The sequence below is a fragment of the Panthera pardus genome, unplaced genomic scaffold (genome assembly GCF_024362965.1).
Source record: "Panthera pardus isolate Hobbes unplaced genomic scaffold, ASM2436296v1 HiC_scaffold_8, whole genome shotgun sequence".
NCBI classification, from domain to species: Eukaryota; Metazoa; Chordata; class Mammalia; order Carnivora; family Felidae; genus Panthera; species Panthera pardus.
In genome coordinates, this window is record NW_026527013.1 from 78,535,471 (window position 1) to 78,555,118 (window position 19,648).

The 19,648-nt window shown below is 47.5% G+C and overlaps 1 protein-coding gene and 1 long non-coding RNA gene across 2 annotated transcripts in view; one reads left to right on the plus strand and one right to left on the minus strand.

The window, feature by feature from the left end:
* Nucleotides 1–552: 552 nt before the first annotated feature.
* The window catches only part of CDHR3 (cadherin related family member 3), a 65,928-nt gene continuing 46,832 nt past the window's right edge, over nucleotides 553–19,648 (minus strand). The window contains exons 10-19 of the mRNA XM_019451199.2: nucleotides 18,865–18,967; nucleotides 17,871–17,969; nucleotides 15,723–15,949; nucleotides 13,611–13,782; nucleotides 11,822–12,072; nucleotides 9,487–9,668; nucleotides 6,746–6,759; nucleotides 5,077–5,108; nucleotides 2,667–2,715; nucleotides 553–1,220 (exon numbers count right to left, since the gene is read on the minus strand). Coding sequence (XP_019306744.2) covers nucleotides 919–1,220; nucleotides 2,667–2,715; nucleotides 5,077–5,108; nucleotides 6,746–6,759; nucleotides 9,487–9,668; nucleotides 11,822–12,072; nucleotides 13,611–13,782; nucleotides 15,723–15,949; nucleotides 17,871–17,969; nucleotides 18,865–18,967 — 1,431 coding nt within the window. The 3' untranslated portion in view covers nucleotides 553–918. The remainder of the gene's footprint in view (nucleotides 1,221–2,666; nucleotides 2,716–5,076; nucleotides 5,109–6,745; nucleotides 6,760–9,486; nucleotides 9,669–11,821; nucleotides 12,073–13,610; nucleotides 13,783–15,722; nucleotides 15,950–17,870; nucleotides 17,970–18,864; nucleotides 18,968–19,648) is intronic.
* Nucleotides 8,734–13,658, plus strand: LOC109268092 (uncharacterized). Its single transcript, XR_002080464.2, has 4 exons — nucleotides 8,734–8,848; nucleotides 9,162–9,274; nucleotides 9,428–9,691; nucleotides 13,569–13,658. It is a non-coding gene; the product is annotated as an uncharacterized LOC109268092 (long non-coding RNA).

Consider the following 19,648-nt stretch of genomic DNA (forward strand, 5'->3'; position numbering starts at 1 on the left):
ATCTATGATGATAAAGATCAGAATAGTGGTTATCTCTGAGGGGAGCCTATTATGAGTGGAATACCTTAGATCTGTGCACTTTATTGAATATAAGTTACACCTCCATAAAAAAAGAAGAATAAAAAAAGGTGTGCGTTGTGTGTTCTTCTTCCTGGATGAATAACTCATTATATATTCATCCATTTTTTTTTCCCTCTGGCCTGCTTCTTTCAAAAAAGATCGGAGGTGACTACAAAGGCGTGTGGCTTTGAGTGTATTTATCAGGGAGGCAATCTGAGTGATACTACACAAAGGGCAGGTAATCGAGATGAAACCAGGTGTGAGGGGAGCCCTCAGCATTCATGTTGGAAGTCCTAAGCACTTCCTAGGGGGTGAACCGAATGAAGCTTCCCAGTAGTCACCACGAAGAAGAAACACGGTTCCTCCTCCAATAGCTAACGGTTCATCTGATCAGAGGACAGAGACCCGAGAGAAATTTCACCTGTGCTGTCTCAGAAAAAGGCAACTAGATAATCAAGCCCCTGTCTGTTTAAATTTTTTTTAATGTTTATTTATTTTTGAGACAGATGGAGTGTGACTGGGGGTGGGCAGAGAGAGAAGGAGACACAGAATCAGAAGCAGGCTCCAGGCTCTGAGCTGTCAGCACAGAGCTCGACGTGGGGCTCAAACCCATGAACTGTGAGACCATGACCTGAGCCGAAGTCAGGTGCTTAACCGACTGAGCCACCCGGGCGCCCCACCCCTGTCTGTTTTAAACATTCCATTTGGGACCCTGCATCTCCCAGTCCCTTCAGACCATGTTTTCACCCCTAAGGCACTCCCACACCTGCCCTCATGGAATTTAGGGAGAAGCAGCATCCCAGGGCCATCAAGGTCCCTCCGCTGTGCTGCACTGTGGGCCCCACAACCAGGTACCCATTACTTTCCTGGGTGCAGTTTGGGGGAAGCCCTGCTCGTGAGGGCTGTGTTTCTGCTCTTGGGGGTGCCGAGCTTGCCATCCTGGTTTCTGGAACTGGGGTTTGCATCCTCAACCTGTGCTTTGCCGCTCAGCCCATCTTGCTCGCCGGTGCTCCCGGGTGGCCCGGCCCCTTCCCCTGCGACAGGTCTACTTGGAGCAGCTCCGTGGGGGCTGGGCTCTTGCCATCTTGGCATTTGGGTTGAGGGATCTTTCCACTTTCTGGCTCCAGTTTTTGAGTTGAATTCATATACTGCCCCAGTAACTAGAGGGAAAAAAATACGCAACCACCATATAAACGAGGGAATTCAGGATGCTCTCTTCCTCCATCTCCAGCCCGCTCAGTTCTTACCCCGAGGGAAAGCTGAAAGGCACTAGGCACAATCATGGCACAAACTTTGCCAGCCCGCCCTTTTCGCGAGCTACAGGGCTCCAACCCCACAGATAGCAAATATCATGCCTCCCTGGGTGAGGAGGCTCAGGACAGGCTCTCGGCTGCGAGATTAGAAAGCCACATAAATCTTGAATTCCGTGTCAGTTCTGGATAAATTCAGTTCCGTTTTTAATGGGGTTACCCATCATGTTCTGAAGGGTTTGTTTTGAGAGCCCCCGGAATCCCAGATAGAGAAAGGAAGTCACCACATAAGGAGGAAAGGGCTTTTTTATGTTAGGTTAGCAGAGATTGGTAGACACGGACACTGAGTCTGGCCTCTGTTGAGATGGTGCAAGGGAGCCATTTTTATTGTGTCAGCGTGGCAGACACTAATTGGTGTGTTTATTCACATTAGTTCAATTTGCTCATCCCCCCCCCCCGCCCCCGCCTTTTTTTTTTCCTTCTGTCAACCCACAAATGTAGGTAGCAGCCTTGGCCCTCCCCGGCTTTTGCCCCAGAAGCTGGAGTTTCAGGCGATCCCCGGCTCTTGCCATTTCCCTGCGGCAAGAGTGGCCTCTCGGCAGGGGATCCCACCAGCACTTATGCTAATGTGGGCACATTATGGTAACAAGTACCTAATAATAGAGGGAAATTTAATTCCAGCAGCAGCAGCAGCCTCTCCTGGAGAGGAGCCATCCTTCCGAGAAGGACCGAGCCGCTAGCATGTGAGGGTGGCAGGGAGCCAGCACGCTTGCCTCCCGAGTTTGGTTTCCTTCCCTTTATTCACATCTATAATTGAGCCTTTGTAAGTGGAGGGATGTGTGTAAAGGAGCTAAATTTGGAGCTGATTTCATGGGGGTGACGGGAGCTCTGGAGGCCAGCTTTACCTTATGTTCATCTTGCCGACCAAGAAGAAATTCTTGGCCCTGATCTAGGGGGAAAAGGAGCCAAGCCTGCCATTTCTCCCTATCTCTCACTACCAATAGGATGGTGTGAGGAGCATTCAGAAAGGACCGGGGGAGGAGGTTGAGCTCCAAAGAGCAGGCAGAATTCACCAGTCCGCTGAATTGGTTTGTGATTTGGGAAGGGAGGCGAGAGAGGGCAGGAGGCGTCAGGTGGAAATCCTCTGAGGCCTCACACATGGTCATGTGCTGGAGCATGTGCCAGCCAGCTCTGCTCAGAGGTGATCTCATGCTGTGTTGCAGCGGGAAAGGTCAGGCGACATAACCGAATGATGGACCAACTGAGTTGAGGGCAGGAGATTGGATGGGGTCCTCCATGACTCCACCAACCTGGAATGTGAAAAACACCTTTCGGATGGCATTGCCAGTTAATTACCTGGGTCGATGGCTTCTCCATCAAAGACAGAGTTCATCTGGATCGTTTCCTATGGAGAAGAAAGAGACAGCTTCAAGCACAACCCTACACTCCTCCCCCCGGGGCCAGGCCACTCATATTCACAGCCCGTGTACCTTACCCAGGGCCTTCTTGACACTAGCCTATTTGATAGGCGCTGTGCTAAAGGCCGAGGACGCAGCAGTGAACACGACGGGTGTGGTTACTGCCTGCACAACGCTTGCAATCAGTGGGCGCCATTGACAACAGGTGGACGATATAGAGTGATAAGGTCATGAGCAGGAATATGGCACACCCTGGGGGCCCGGGAGGGCGGGAGGACATTCATCCTGCCCTGAGTGAATGATAGGCTACAGCTTCACGGAAAGTGGAGCAGAGATGCCATACAACCCTGGCTGAGATCTACTTTGCCTGAGCGGGATCTGTCAGGCAGATGGGCAAGGTGGGCACAGGAGAGCACTCACATGCTCCCAGCGTTGGGCTATGGCTGCGACCCCTTTCCTCGGCTGATACAATGTTACCGCTGGGCGTGCCCCCCTTACCGAGACCTTGTGCTCCTTATCTCTTTCTTCCCCTGTTCTCTGTGCCTCCCTCCAGGACCTGACCTCTGTCAGCACGGAAACACCCCCTTCCCTCCCAAGGTGCCCTCCAGTGATGCCCTTCTTTAGCACGCTGATGAGGACTGTGTTCAGAGTCTTGTGGCCTTTCCAGCACCAGTTTGCATCACACAGGCCATCATCTGCACGCTGGCCCATGGCTACTCCACTCCAAAAACAGAGGAAGTGGAGACCATCTGGGTTTTATCCATTCAAACAATTCAGCAGCTGCACTTCTATGGCCATGGGGACTACTTATTTAATTGATTGATTTAATGTTACATATTTCTAAGGTGCTCTCTGAGTGGCATCACCAGGGATATTGCCTTAGACAATGAGGCTAAGGAGATAAGAGATCAGCTCTTTCTCACGCTCGTAGACAGGCCCATACATGTAAACACTTAGGTGATGGACCTGAGGCAAAGATTTTGGTGCCCTGGACTGTCTTCTTCGTTGTGCATGTCATTCCCCAAATGTATGGGTCCGGGATCACAACAAAATCTTATTATCAGGGGCTGAGGGAGATTTGGGGAGTCACCTTCAAGTTCTGTCACTTCTCAGTGGGCAGATCAGGTTCAGTAAAGAAAAACAAGGAGGGGGGCACCTGGGTGGCTCAGTCAGTTAAGCATCCGACTCTCGATTTCAGCTCAGGTCATGATCTTGCAGTTTGTGGGCTGGAGCCCCACACTGGGTTCAGCACTGCTGGTGTGGAGCCTGCTTGGAATATTCTCTCTCTCTCTCTCTCTCTCTCAAAATAAATTAAAAATCTTAAAAAAAAAAAATAGGAGTGCCTGTGTGGCTCAGTCGGTTAAGCATCCAACTTCAGCTCAGGTTACGATCTTGCAGTTCATGGGTTCAAGCCCTACATCGGGCTCTGTGCTGACAGCTCAGACCCTGGAGCCTGCTTCGGATTCCATGTCTCCCTCTCTCTCTGCCCTTCCCCTGTTCACGCTCTCTCTCTCTCTCAAAAATAAATAAACATTAAAAATCTTTTTAATTAAAAATAAATTTAAAAAATTTTAGTAATAAAGAAAGAAAGAAAGAAAGAAAGAAAGAAAAGGAAAGAAAGAAAGAAAAGGAGAAAGAAAGAGAAAGAAAAGAAAGAAAGAAAGAAAGAAAAGAAAGAAAGAAAGAAAGAAAGAAAGAAAGAAAGAAAGAAAGAAAGAAAGAAAAAGAAAGAAAAACAAGGAGGTAAGGGTGGGGGGAGACTCTCCAACTATCTTGTATCACTTTGCATTTATGTGACTCTAACAACTTTCAAAATATTTCCCCACCTGCAAGCTCAGGGCAGGTGTTGCTCCCATTTTACAGATGAGGAATTTAAAGCTTAAAGAGGCCAAGGGAGTCTGCAAGATCATACAGACAAGTGTGCAGAGCCGACCCCTGGCCCAAGCAATGTTCTGTCTCCATCACTTTTCCTCAAGGTTGTGGAACAGCAAGGAAAAAATAAATCCCACTGAAGGCTGAAGTTCCAGTTGTGGTCTTCAGCTCTTCTCCCCCAGCTCAGTCTCCCAGAGAGCTGGTGTAGATAATAAACACCACTATTCCATATTTATGAAATCCAGTTCTTCTGCAAATATATCAGCAGACATGTTCAGTGGAGGGAACAAATTCTATCAGGAGCTCGTCACACAGCAATCTGTTCCAGTGGCCAAATACAAGCGTCTCTCTGAATGATAAATACCACCTCCCCCCACCCCACCCCCGTGGGGCTGTGGCAGGGTCTGCCTGAGAGGGGACGGGAGTGCCCCACCACACATCACCCAAGCCTGTTGCCCCATGGCCAGCACACTTACCACCAAAACCCCTCTCTTTGTATTCTTCATTTCTGCAGGGAATAGAACAGACAGGAGTGAAGCTTCTTGGACACTAAATTGACCTTAAAATTCTACCTCCACAATGGGATTTCTCTTAAACAGGCTTTGAACTTAGTATTGCAGACATGACAAGGAGCTAGTTCTCTGTAGACATGTTTATTGACAGCTTTCTACCTTCTCAGAAACACACACACACACACACACACACACAACAATAATAATACACAGAATTTTAAAAACGATTTTACTCTTTTCCTACTTACTGCTATTCCTGGACCTGGGAAATTAGCCTTTTAATGAAAGATCAGAAAGATCTGGTTGATACATTTGTTCATAATGTGGGGATTCTTTGCATCCATTCTCTATGCCCTTTAAAAAAAAAGTAGCTAGGGTGGTGGGTGACAGTTTGTGAAGATCTCATTAAAATCATTTCATTTGATATGATCAATAAACATTATAATCAGATTTCTAACACTGCTTAGACGTGCCTTGTGCTTGTCAGAGGCACCTGCCTATGGGGTGAGTGATTAAAGCAATCTTTTTTTAAAAATCCACTTTCCTGGGGTGCCTGGGTGGCTCAGTTGGTTAAGCATCTGACTCTTGATTTCAGCTCAGGTCATGATCTCAGGGTTGTGGGATCGAGCCCTGCGTTGAGCCTGCTTCAGAGTCTTTCTCTCTCCCCCTTTCCCTCTTTCTCTAAAACAACAACAACAACAACAACAACATACACACTTTCCAGTTCTCTGTCCTGTCTCTTCCCATAGCCTGGATTCCCCTTGAGGCAGCAACTTTCGGGGCTGGGTGCGGACATCCCCTCAGGCTTGGAGTTATCCAGATGGACCTCGCTCAACTCATCCAAAGTCCCAGCTCTTCCTGCCCATCCGACTGCACCCAGCCCCCCTTTCTGACAAGCCTGATCCAAATAACTTGTGGAAATGACCAAATCCATTACAGTCTGAGCATAAAGTGTCATTTGTTCTTGAAAAAGAGGCATCTGTCCAATACAGAGCATCGGCTGTCCTTAAGAGGAGCCACACGCATCCACGTGCAGCAGCACAGTAGACGCTGTGTTTAACTCACAGACAATTCTTCACTCCTGTCCCGCTGGAGGGGAACAGACCTTTAGGTGCTGAAGTTCAGCTGAGTGGAGGCAACTCTGGGTAGGGAACAGGCAGGACTAAAATGAGAGATATGAGGGACGCCTGGGTGTCTTGGTCGGTTAAGCATCTGACTCTTAGTCTTGGCTCAGGTCATGATCTTACGGTTCACGAGATGGAACCCCTTGTTGGACTCTGAGCTGACAGCACAGAACCTGCTTCGGATTCTCTCTCTCCCTCTCTCTCTCTGCCCCTCCCCTGCTTGTGTGCTCTCTCTCTCTCTCAAAATACATAAAAATTTAAAAAATAAAAAATAAAATGACAGGAGAGATCTGACACACTGATGGCACCATGCACCCCGCCCTTCCCTTTCTGCAGCTACTTCTGACCTCTGTTTCTTTCACCCACAGATGATGTGGCTGAAAACTCACCAAGACAGAACTGCACCCTGATTCTCTGCCACGTTGGAACCCTTTTATTTAGGACAACAGAGCAAGCAAAAATCAACAATAGCGAGAGACACAAACAAAGAGAATAGGCCTGGTACATACCTCCTTTCTTCACCCTGCAGAGGGAAGAAAAGGGATGGACAAGAATTAACCTAAGAGTAACCTGCACTGGCACACATGTGATAACCTGGGGCCTCTGGGCAACTGTATTCCTTGGGATTCAGGGACTGATTAAAAGAGGGGCCAGCCATGGGCACTAAAATGAAGACTGGGCTCCTACCCCTGCTCCAAACAGAGCAGTTCCGTTGCCGTTGGTTTGGTACTAAAGAGGTTCTGGGAGTTCAATCAAAGTTTGAAAACTATTGCTTTATAGAACATCAGGGGATACATTTTCTCTGACAGCACAGGTGAGGGCATGACCAGCCTGCCTGGCAATTCTCCTGCCTCCTGTCTCTCCCCAGCAGCCAGCTGGAGCAGAAGGCTTGGCTCACAGCAGGAAGCTTCAAGGGCTGGCAGTTAAACCCTGTTTTCCTATAACATGAAGACATGGGGGTGGATGCTGAGCCCCTTCCCATGATAACCTTGGGTTCCATGATTCTGTGACTCTAGTTTTTTTTAATATAATTTATTGTCAAGTTGGCTAACATACAGTGTCTACAGTGTGCTCTCGGTTTTGGGGGTGGATTCCCACGATTCATCGCTTACATACAACACCCAGTGCTCATCCCAGCAAGTGCCCTCCTCAGTGCCCATCACCCATTTCCCCTCTCCCTGCACGCCCCCCCCCCCCATCAACCCTCAGTTTGTTCTCTGTATTTAAGAGTCTCTTATGGTTTGCCTCCCTCCCTCTCTATTTATAACTATTTTTCCCCTTCCCTCTCCCATGGTCTTCTGTTAAGCTTCTCAAGTTCCACAAATGAGTGAAAACATATGATATCTGTCCTTCTCTGACTGACTTATTTCACTCAGCATAATACCCTCCAGTTCCATCCACGTTGCTACAAATGGCAGGATTTCATTCTTTCTCATTGCCAAGTAGTATTCCATTGTATATATAAACCACATATTCTTTATCCATTCATCAGTTGATGGACATTTGGGCTCTTTCCATGATTTGGCTATTGTTGAAAGCGCTGCTATAAACAGTGGGGTGCATGTGCCCCTATGCATCAGCACTCCTGTATCCCTTGGATAAATTCCTAGTAGTGCTATTGCTGGGTCTGTGACTCTAATTTTGTTCTTTGCTGTTGGATAAACGTTGGCAGCCACAGGGTGCAACGAATTTCCAGAGAGGCCAGGCCTGGGTCTGTGTTACGAGCTAGTTTTTCCTTTTTGAGTCAACCATGTTGAAAACAATTCCCATTTAGAATGTAAGTGAGGGCAACCAGGTTCCAGGTACACTTAACCATAAATTGCTTGAGAGTTGCAGTGTCTACTGGATGACTCCCTTTAAGAACTTCCGCCCAAATCCCATTACGGAATACCACCATCCTCACAAGCTTAAGTGTCACTCTTTTGGAGTTATTTTCTTCTTCCAAATCAATTTGTGAGTAGAGCCCAAACAAAAATGCCTCTTTTAATTTCAGCAGTTGCTCAAGGATTTCTTACCTTGAAGTCAAGGTTGCCAATAGCAACAAACTTCCCCGATAAATATGGCAAGATGCAGTGCACATCTTTATGCTAATGCCTTATACTTTGGTACAGTCTTTTCATCCGTAGGTTTTACACGATTTGACAGTACTAGTGAATCTTCAAAATACCTTTAAAAGGCATGTGAGATCTTATCATCCCCCCATTTTGCCAAAACTCAGATTCTGACCCCCTGAGGTAGTTGAACATGGAGCTGAACTTGGAATCTGGAATCCTGAGCTCACTGGGACTCAGCCACAAAAAAATGATGCAACAAGACTTTTTAAAAAATACTATATTAAGTATAGGAACGGTGCTAAGTGCTTTCTTTGATTTTGCTCATTTCATTGTTTAGTCCTCAAATAAGGAATTGAAATTCACAGAGGTTGTCACTTGTCTAAAGCCCAGATCCAAACCAGGCCGTGTCTCTCTCCAAATCCCGGGCTCAGAACCATCATGCTGTCATTGCAGGAGCCTCTGAGACTCAAGAAACTGGGTCTGGAGAAGCGTGGGACAACTGAGTGCTCTCTCTGATGTCTCACTTCAGCCAGTAAGAGACACTCCACGGAGTACAGGGTAAGAGGCGGGTTAGTGAGCAGAAGGGAGCAGGAGGGAGCAGGAGGGAACAGGAGTGAACAGGAGGGAGGGGAAACAGGCCTCCACTGACAGCCCTTGAGAGTGAGAGATTGGGGTCACATGCGAAAGAACAATGATTATTTAGTCACACAAAAGCCCAGTGAGTCACTGGAGCCAAGAGCTTAATTCCCTTATCAGTTTTCTGCGCTTCCTCTAATTCCATCCCATCCTTTAAATATTCTACAAATAACAACACAGCATATTCCTTCACTACTCACAACCAGGTTTTTGTTTTGTTTTTTTTTTCCTGAAGCTTTTATCCAGGGCAAGGTCACCGAGGGGTTGAAGCCCCAATTTCATTGAGAACACATCAAGGACAGAGCAAGTGCCCAGGAAAACCAAAGCAGGTGTTTCCTGGCCCCACAGGTGATGAAGAGGGTACCAGGACTGAGGCGGGGGGGGGGGGGGGCTGAGATCCCCTCCCCCCATCCACTTTTCCTTCCTTCATGCCAGCTGCCCTCTCTGCCCCTCTCTGTCCCATGGAGAAAGCCTAATTCTCACCTTTCCCTCTCCCCACAGCCCCAGAAACAATGTCCTAAAGGAAGTGGTGGAAAGGGCCCAGCCCGCTGGCAACTTACAGAGTTTTCTGGTGCTTCCCAGCCTTACAGGGACAGTGTCTGTGGATGGCTTTGGCCAACTGGACGAACAGGAACACCAGGAGGCCCAGAAGCAACATGGAGCCCAAAGTGATGACGAAAGGCACATACCATGCTGATGAAGAATAAACGTTTTTTCTCAGGACCTGGCGGATGATCTGTGGCTTGAATGACAGAGTGGGGGACAGTGAGTGGAGTGTGGTTTCGGGAGACATTTTTGACATCAGCACTGTCTCATGCTGAGTGTTGATTCTGCTATTTGTTCCTGCTGTCTACACCAGGCATCTGTGTGCTCAGACTTCTTGCTGCAACCAACCCATCACCTTATTTATAGTCTTTCCAAGCACCCATGAGATCAAAACCCAGAAAATTTAGGAAACTGAAAAGCAACTCCAAGCCTATTTTTATTCTCTTTCCCCTCTTCCCAAACACTAAAGATCCCATTGGCTTTTTTTCCTGCCAAATCATGGCCTCACCCCAGGACTGATACAGCCATTGTCTCTCACTGGGAAGGCATGTGCCACAAAAGCTGTTCTTTTTAACACTTTGTAGGCTTTTCAGTGCTCACTCACTACAAGCTACACTGCCAGATGAGGGGGCCGACATCACAGTGAAACCCCAAGTTTGGCATTGGCTTCCTAGAGAGGGAGATAGATAACAAATAAATTATGGAGATTTCGGGGCTGGAGATGTCACAGTTGGGTCAGGTTGTAAGTCCCCAAAAGGTGGAAACTCCTTACTCAGGGGAGTCACTGGCTCCTACCACACCAGAAAGCCCTTAAGACTTTCTTATGCCTCCATCCGTTGGGGTAAGATTGACTCCGGCACATGGGAAATTGGCACTGACCAGCTCCTGGTGGGGCTCGGACAAGCAGAATTTGACCGCCTGTCACAGGTAGCTGTCTAAGGTTCTGATTACTTGTCTTCTAGGATACTGCAAGTGTGGGGCCGCTGACTAAGGGGCACAACTTCACTAGGAGCAGGAGGAAAGGGGACAAAAGAGTCAGCATAAATATAAGCCAGTCCCTCCCAGGAGCAGGGGGAAATAATCCTATTGTCAGATTCCAAGCCTCTCCTTTCCTTCACACCCTGGTCTGATTATGGTGCCTGCTTGTTTCTTGTTACCATCTACTGCAATCTGTACTTAATGTGCTCATTTCAATACCTGCTCGTAATCTGTCTCCCTCTCAAGATCGGTGGCTCTCAAACTTTAGTGCACATCAAATCCCCTTGGAGGCTTATTAAAAACACAGATCACTGGGCTCCACTCCCAGAGCTTCTGATCCAGTAGTTCTGGGGATGTGGTTGGGGACTCCAGCGCCCAACATCTTTCCCTGGAGGTCATGGTGATGATCACATTGGGCGAGGTGTAACTCCTCTTCAATATTCTGGGGCAGGCCTAAGCATTGGCATTTCTAACAGGTTTCCAGGTGATGCTGTTGCTGATGGTCTGGGGACCACTGACCTATATTATAAGCTCCATGACAGCAGAGATCATTTTCGGCTTGTTCATCAAAGCGCTTGGCATATTATAAGTATTCAGTCAATATTTGTAGATCGAACCAATGACTTCTTTTAGAATAGAGGTGGGGAGTAGGGTACAGATTGGCACACAGGGACTCTTCAAAATAAGTGGAGAAGAATATACCTGGCAGTTACCTGCCTTTATGGACACTGACTTGCAATGGCTCTTAAGAGCAAGCACAGAAGGGGTTGTAAAGGGAGCTGCTGGCTGCAGGCCCATGAAAGTTGGCTCCTGTGCCACAAGCACCATAGGTGGTCAATACCTGACCTATCATAAATCAGTGCATAAATGCACATCCTTCTTTCCCAACATAGGTTCTACAAGTCCAAGGTCTCACTCAGATCTTAAATGTTTTATTTTTTATTTTTTTATTTTTGAAGGAGAGAGAGACAGCATGAGCGGGGGAGGAGCAGAGAGAGAGGGAGACACAGAATTTGAAGCGGGCTCCAGGCTCTAAGCTGTCAGCACAGAGCCCGATGTGGGGCTGGAACTCACGAACCGTGAGATCATGACCTGAGCCAAAGTCAGACGCTCAACTGACTGAGTCACCCAGGTGCCCCACTCAGATCTTTTGTTTACCACCCAGTGATGACTCCAATCCAGCCCATCTCTACCTCTCTCTCTCTCTCTCTCTCTCTCTCTCTCTCTCTCTCTCCCATGGTTGGCATTCCTGGCAACATCCTAACACCTCAACTCTTTTTGGCCCCTCCCATATTTCTTCTGGGTCCCGGGGCTCCATCTATGTAAATCACAAGGGATGTATGTGGGGAGTCCAGGTTCCAAAGCCCTTACCCTGGAGGTTGTGGTGGCAATTGTGGTTGGGTCAGGAATGATGCTAATACTCAGCGTCACTGTCCCTGTTTCAACACGAGCCTTAGCCTTCCTCCTGCCAGACAGCAAGTTGCCATCAGTTATGTGGACGAGTAGTTTGTAGTCCCAGATTTTGTCAAGCCCACTGGCATAGTCAAAGCGTGTCGCAAGGAGCAGGCTTGTCACGTTGGACCCAGCGCTGGGAGAGAAGGTGAAGTGACTGTTGACATTGCCTAAATGAGATGTGAGACAAGGATTGGGGGGAAAGGAAGAAAAGGGAGAAAAACAAGGGCTTAGAAGAACACCGCATTCTATCGTTTCCTCAAACACGCACACCTCAGGTGTAGACTGGTGTTTCTGATGCACCAGAGTCAGGTCAGTGATAGGACATGGACTTTAACCACACCAGAGACCTCACGGGTACAGGGAAACTCTTGCTCACAAACAGTGTGGCTGTGACAGGAACGAAGAAGAAAAGAACAGCACCACACCTGTTCCAGGAGAATGGCCGCCATCTTCCTGCACACCAGGCGGAGATTTAATAATCCTGGGGCAGCCTCTCTAGCCAGTTCTTGCTGTCAGCCTTTATTTGGTAACGCTGTGTAACTCACACTCAGACCATTGGGTGGGCAGGAAGAGGCTAGAGGGGGCCATGTCTCCAGCCATGAGCCAAGTTCACTCCGTGGCCTTTCGTGGAACCTGGCTAGCCACACTGGTGGCAGATGTCCACGGATCCCCCAAAGGAAGGTACCTCCCAGCTTGGCAAGGGTTGCAGTCCCGGGTCCTCCTGAATCTACCCCATACCCGCCTCCCCCACAGCTCGGCTGGGGCTCAAGGCTCACAGCTTTGAGTGCCCAGGGCGGAAAGGCTGCCACCGAGCAGTCCTTGCTCATTCCTCTGGTGGCTCCAGACTCATTACCGACTGAAAACCAGTAAATGGAGCAGGAGATGATGCAATTTTTACTCCCTTAGCAGTGAAGAGCTCCATCAAGGCCTGAGGGTTCTCAGTATGGATTATTTCCATCTTCGGCAACGGCAGTCTCCAGGCAGTCTCTGCCCCTGGGTTTTGTGACACAGCCTGCTCGAGAGGCTTCTTGCTGTTGGAGTTTCTGCTCTGCCAGGGCTCAGCCAGCAGCCGAGATGGATTTTTACTCTCTCACCTGGAATTGCTCTGCCTGTTTGGGTTTAAGTCTCTGGCCCCAGCATTTCATTAGATGAGCTATTTTTGTCTAATTTCCATTGAGGGGTGCTCTTTTTTTTTTTCCCCCAACAGTGGTATATTTTTAAAGAGAGAAAATGAATGGAGTAGAAGAGAATTCCTGAGGACACGTTTCAAAATGCATTTAATCTATTTAATCTATTATTATCCAGAGAGAGGACTGGGATTCCCTGCCCCCACTACTAGCTTGCAGGAAAAGAAGTGGTTGAGGAGATGGACCAAAAACACAATTTTTTTAAAACTACATTAATATGAGTCATGAATCATGATGGGCTGGGAATTGTAGAGGATGGGGGTGCCATCAATGGGGTTCACTCTTCCTCTGGCCTTTGGGCAACCACGGATGGGAGCCTGGGAAGAGGTAGGTGAGACAGGGAAGCCTGAGTAAGGAGTTATGAGGCACACGACCATGACGCCCCTCATCCCTGCTTGTCTCATTTAAAACACCCCCACCCACACACACTGTGCCCAAATCCGTGTGTGAGCACAGACCCCCTTCTCCCTCAACAGCTGCTGAGGCCTCCAACACCAGGACCCTTGGAAACAGCATACCTGAGCCAATGGAGTAACGAAAAGACCTGGGACTGGAATCAAGGTCAGTACACGTCAGCTTGAAATTCTGAATGTTTGTGCCAACTCTCAAACCCACTGGGATGGCCAGGAAATAAGAGTTTGGGGTACAAATTGGCTTTTCATCATTTTCTTCAAGGATGTTCACAGTTACCTAGAGCAGCAAGAAGGCAGCCGTGGTTAACAGCTAAAATTTACTGAGAGCTTTCTGTGTGCCAGGCACTGGGCTATGCACTTTTGGTGAGCCAGCTCATTGAACCTCGCCTGAGATAAAAAATATGGTTATTCCCATTCTACAGATGAGGAAACTGAGGCTTAGAGAGATTAAGGAGGGGAACTTCAGACCATTCAGTTTGGTGAGTGGCGCAGTTCAGGCAATTTGAACTCAGGTCTGTCCCCCGCCCCCAACAAATGCATCCAGACTCATGGGCTCATCCCCAGATGATGCTGAGTGGTTTTCCCAGTAATGATTGTAAATTTACGGTGATGCTCTATACTTCCTTGCCCATCACCCTTGTGAATGGGAGGTTCTGTCTTTAACTTTGGATCATAGAGCAATAGTTCTTGGCCCTGGCTCCACTTTCATGGGACCTCTCCAGACCAAACGAACTGGACTCTCTGGAGGGTGGGGCCCAGGCACTTTTTTAAATGTTCTCCAGCTGATTCTAATATGCAGCCGGGATTGAGGACCACTGGGATAGAAGGAGTCAACCGGGCTAAGCCAGGATCTCATATGTAACCTGGGCTATTAGCACCGCGCGAAGCTGGTGGCCCTAACCTGTCACAAGCAGGAGCCAGCCTATTCTCCTTCATCGTCGCCTTTTATGCTTGGTGAATTGGAATACGGCCTGGGACGCCTGCCAGCACAGAATCACAGGACGTCAGCCCTGAAAGGGACGTATGTGATCATCACCCTTTTTAAAGGCTTATGAATTTTGAATCGTGTTCATTCTACCTTTGAAATTTGGGGATTTCAGCTATTTCTGAGCCCGGGAATAAATTGAAATGTTCACTCTAGTTAGCTCCCAAAGTGGAGTCCATTCATTTTTTCTCAAAAACCCAGCCTAACAAACACTACAATTATCTTCAACTTGGCCCGTCTTTTGCTCAGCTAGCAATGCCGAGCCTCACACATCATTAAAAACGTGTCCCGTTAATTCAAAGCCACTCATCAGAGGGACTGGACTATTCAGGCGATGGGTTATCAGGTGGCTCTCCATTTAAGAGAGAGAGAAATTGGGACACAAAGATAAGCGTTGTTCAGACCCCCTTGGAAACTTGGGATCAAAGTTGAGAAATGAACTCCGTCTCCTGACTGAAGCAGTTGTTCCCTGTGTCACACGGGGCTGCCTGCCGCTAGCTACGAGTCTATGTTGCCTTATGTTTCCTCACTTTACTGATGGGAAAGACCAAGAAATAGTTGCATCTTCGTGGCCGTCATATTACCTTCGGATAATCCGAACCACAGACAGCACAGACCTCTTCAACCCTAGCTACTCAAAGGGCAGCCACGGACCGACTACATCAGCATCACGTGAAGCGTGTTAGAAATGCAGATTCTGAGGCCTACTCAGACCTGCGGACTCAGAATCTGCATTTAACCAGATGCTCAACACCAAAAGTTGAGAACCAGCATGGCCCTGGGCAAGACGCATCATTTTAAGGTCTACCCTATCTGATGCAATGCAGGTGGGGTAGGAACATGACAAAACTACAGAGGAGGGGGGGAAACACAGGGCTACAGTACCACATCCCACTTCTGGGTGTATGCATCCCACTGCTAGCCTATGCCCACTGCAAAAGCGAAGAGAGATCCGCAGACGGAAGCTTGCCCTACACAGCGCTAATCAATCTTGGTGACCTCCCAAGAGGTCTACGGATGTTACAACCTTGGGTCTACGGATGCCAATCTTTATTTCCCGGGCTCTGCTAGGTGTGTCCATGTGTGCCGTCCTGGAAACCACTAGACATGTCCTGTTACACCTGCAGGATGGGCTCCATTAAGATTCCTCATTGCTACAGCCACGGAAGGTGCCAGAGAGAGCCCACGTTAGCCAGTCGGGCTGCTATGAACACACCAACAGCCCCACTCACCGTGACTGAGCTTGTGTCCTCACTGCTGGTGGCCTGGATTCTGAGAATATAGACGGGGGTTGTTTCGTAGTCAGCTTTAGTCACCAGCTGGAGTTCTCCTGTCCGGGGATTGATCCAAAATATGTTTGGGGACTGGAAGCTGGCCCCTCCGGCGGAGATGGAGTACACGACAGGGCTGGGGGGGAGGTCTTTATCAGTGGCGTGCACTTGTCCAACCCGGGTTCGAGCTGGAAGAATAAAGCACCTGAGATTAGTACTGCTTTGGGGGTGAGGGGAGGCTCCATGAGCACACATTCTCACTGCCATGGGCAGAAAGACTTTTGGAGGTCTCTTTGCTGTTCAAACTCTGTATGTTTTATGTCTTCTATTCTATTAAAACTAAATCACGCTAATGAACACCCACTGGGTAACTGGCCCTAAGATCCAAGCAGTAGAGTAAGGTGTAAAAGACAATCCATGCCTTTATATAGACTCCAAGTCTGCCAGTTATGATGTGATCATAAGCAACACAGCAAAGACCATTTTCATAGGTACTCACTTTGCCTCCCTGTTGTCTAAATGTCTTCTGCATCTTTCAAATTTTCTGTGTTGAGCATGAATTGCTCTTATAATAAACAAGATAAAAAATAAACAATTTTTATTTTTTAATGTTTATTTATTTCTGAGAGAGAGAGAGACACACACAGAGTGTGAGCGGGGCAGGGGCAGAGAGTGAGGGAGACACAGAATCCGAAGCAGGCTCCAGGCTCTGAGCTGTCAGCACAGAGCCCGATGTGGGGCTCGAACTCACAAACCACGAGATCATGACCTAAGCCGAAGTCTGATGCTCAATCAAGCCACCCGGGCACCCCGGAAAAGAAACAATTTTTAGAAGGGTTTAACAATTGATGATGATTGGAGTAGAGAATTTTAAATACTGTTCCATTTTGCTTATTTTACAAAGCTTGTTGGTGGGGCTGCTGGAGTTCTGGCTTGCTTGTTTTGTAGAAGATTTTTCTCATATATTGCACTCCTCAAGGGCTGACACCCCTTATTTAACTATATGGCCCCAGCACTAAGTGCTTGACCCAAAGGAGGTAATCCATAATTGTAATAAGATCTGTGAATTTATAAGAAGACTATTACCACTGCATTTGTTGGTCACTGGATAAGGTATAAGGAATTAAAAGGTTTTCTTCAGACCCTCTTTTTATGCTTTGTTTAAAACTTAATGTCAGGAGGGGCGCCCGGGTGGCTCAGTCGGTTGAGAGTCTGACTCTTGGTTTCACCTCAGGTCAGGATCTCACGGTTCATGAGTTCTAACCTCAAGACGGGCTCCGCAGGGATTCGGGATTCTGTCTCTCAAAACACATAAATAAACTTTTAGGGGCTCCTGGGTTGCTCAGTCGGTTGAGCATCCGACTTCGGCGCAGGTCATGATCTCATGGTCCATGAGTTCGAGCCCCGTGTCGGGCTCTGTGCTGACGGCTCGCAGCCTGGAGCCTGCTTCGGATTCTGTGTCTCCCTCTCTCTCTGCCCCTCCCCTGTTCATGCTCTGTCTCTCTCTGTCTCAAAAATAAATAAATAAATAAATAAATAAATAAATAAAAACATTTAAAAAATTAAAAACAAAACAAATAAACTTTTTAAAAAGTAAATTTTCTTTAAAAAAAAGAGAGAAATCAAGGTGTCAACAAAGGGCAAAAACAGGGAATCCTATTATGGGAGATAAAATGTCTTTATTTTGTTTTTAAATGAAGGAAACCTACAAGTGGGAAATCTTTTCTCTATTTTTAAATTTCTATTCTCTGAGCGAGCTGGATAAAAATCACAGTGGAGACCAAGGGAAAACTTAGGCTACAAAAAAGGGAAGATTAGCACGCAGACAAGGAAGAATCAGGCACGCAGACAAGGAAGCAATCAGGGGTTTGGAGAAATGCAGTTTAAACAATAGTTTTCAAAATCTAGGTTTCACCTGAAGGGCTCCTCAGCAGTAAGGACAATTTAAAAAGGAATAAGAGGTGCAATAAACACGGATGAGCTGTGAGTTGCTGTGCACAACACCACGCGGGGCCCTTGTGCTGGAGGGAACTTCCCCTCTGCTGAGGGCGTGTCTGGAAGGAGGAGTCTATCAAGAGCACTGGGGTCTGGGTCTTGTCTGCTACTTACCTGGCCTTAATTCTGACACATCAAATACGTAGGACGGGCTATCAAAGACAAGAGGAAACTCATTTTCTGGCTCCGTGAGGATGTAAATGTAGATGTTATCTAAAAGCAGAGATAGAAAAAAAAAAATTTAATTGTAATACCCCATTCTCACTCATATGTTTATTCACCATGTTTAAAGCACCTGCTGTGTACCAGGCTCTGAGCAAAATAAAGGGGGTGCAAGGTGAATGAGACCTGGTGGGTCCTGCCTTCACGATGCATAGGGCAGTGGCCCTTTACTAAATACATGTACAGGTCACTGTGGACACCAGAGGAAGGGCAGGCTGGCTCACGGGGATATTCAGAGTTACACAAATGGGGCCAGGGTGGAGTGGGGGTAAGTGGGGGGGGGTGGTTCTGGGCATGCGTGTGGATACCGAAGTATAGAACTGCACGACTCTTGCAGGAAAACTGCAAGCTGGTGGCCTCGTTGGAAAAAGGGGGAGCTTAGGGCTGGGCAACCAGAGCTGAAACCAGAGAGTCAGGCAGGGGCCAGAGATGAAGGTCCTTGTGTGCCAAGCCAGAGACTTTGAATTTGAACTTGACAGCTACCGGGAGACACTTGGAGGGCTTTCAGCGAAGAAGTGATATGATGGTATTTGCATTTCCTGAAAATCACTGTCAGAATGCGGAGTGTGCCCCGGAAAAGGGCAAGACAAAAGCCAGACAGAAAGATCCTTCAAAGACTCTTAGTGTCATAACTGAGCCAAGAAAGAAGAGGTTCTGCATTCTAGCACTGCTAGCAGATGGGGGCAGGGCAGGAGAAAGGACCTGGAGACCGGTTACACGTGCCTGGCAAAGGACAGGAGGAGGCTGGGCTGATTCCCAAGTGTTTGGGTTTCTGAGGTCTCCTTTTGAACACAAATGCCTACCCCAATACCGAGTACTGCCTAGCACAGTTTAGTTGTTGCTACCTGAAATAAAGCTTCATGAAGTCGATAAAAATGATACTTGCTTTTGTGGTAAGGAGGGGCAACATCCTGAACCTGGATTATCACAGCATACGTATTGTCAGCTGCTAGATTGCTTGTATTTTCATAATCTAGGTCACCAGTCAGCTAGATTAAAACAGAGATAGCACATTGCACAGAGTAAAAACAATCCTTTTAATTCAACCGACAGAGAAGACATTTTCATACGCTGTTACTGGATATGTAAAACCTTTCTGGAAAGCAGGTTGCCTATTAGAGGAGCTTTAATGAGTTACATCCATAGCTTTGCTCACTGCTGGGGAATTGATTCAGAAGAATTTACCAGGAGAGGATCTATGTTTCAAGACATTCATCAAGCACTACTGTCCAACAGTAGGGGGGCTCAATGTCTCAGCTTAGTTGAAGAGAAACACAATATAGAATCCCATATGCAGGGATGTTTCCATCATTTGAAATATTTATGCAGCTGGGGCGCCTGGGTGGCTTCAGCAGGTTAAGCGTCCGACTCTTGATTTCAGCTCAGGTCATGATCTCATGGTTCGCGGGTTTGAGCCCCACATCGGGCTCTGTGCTGACAGTGTGGAGCCTGCTTGGGAGTCTCTCGTTCTCTCTCTCTCTCTCTCTCTCTGCCCCTTTTCTGCGTGTGTGTGTGCTCTTTCTCTCTCAAAGTAAATAAATAAACTAAACAAATAAATAAATGAAATGAAATGTTTATGGAATATACATAAAATCTATGCACGGAGAAGACAAGAGGGTAATATATCAAAATGTTAGTAGTGGCTATCACTGAATGGTAATGCCATTTGT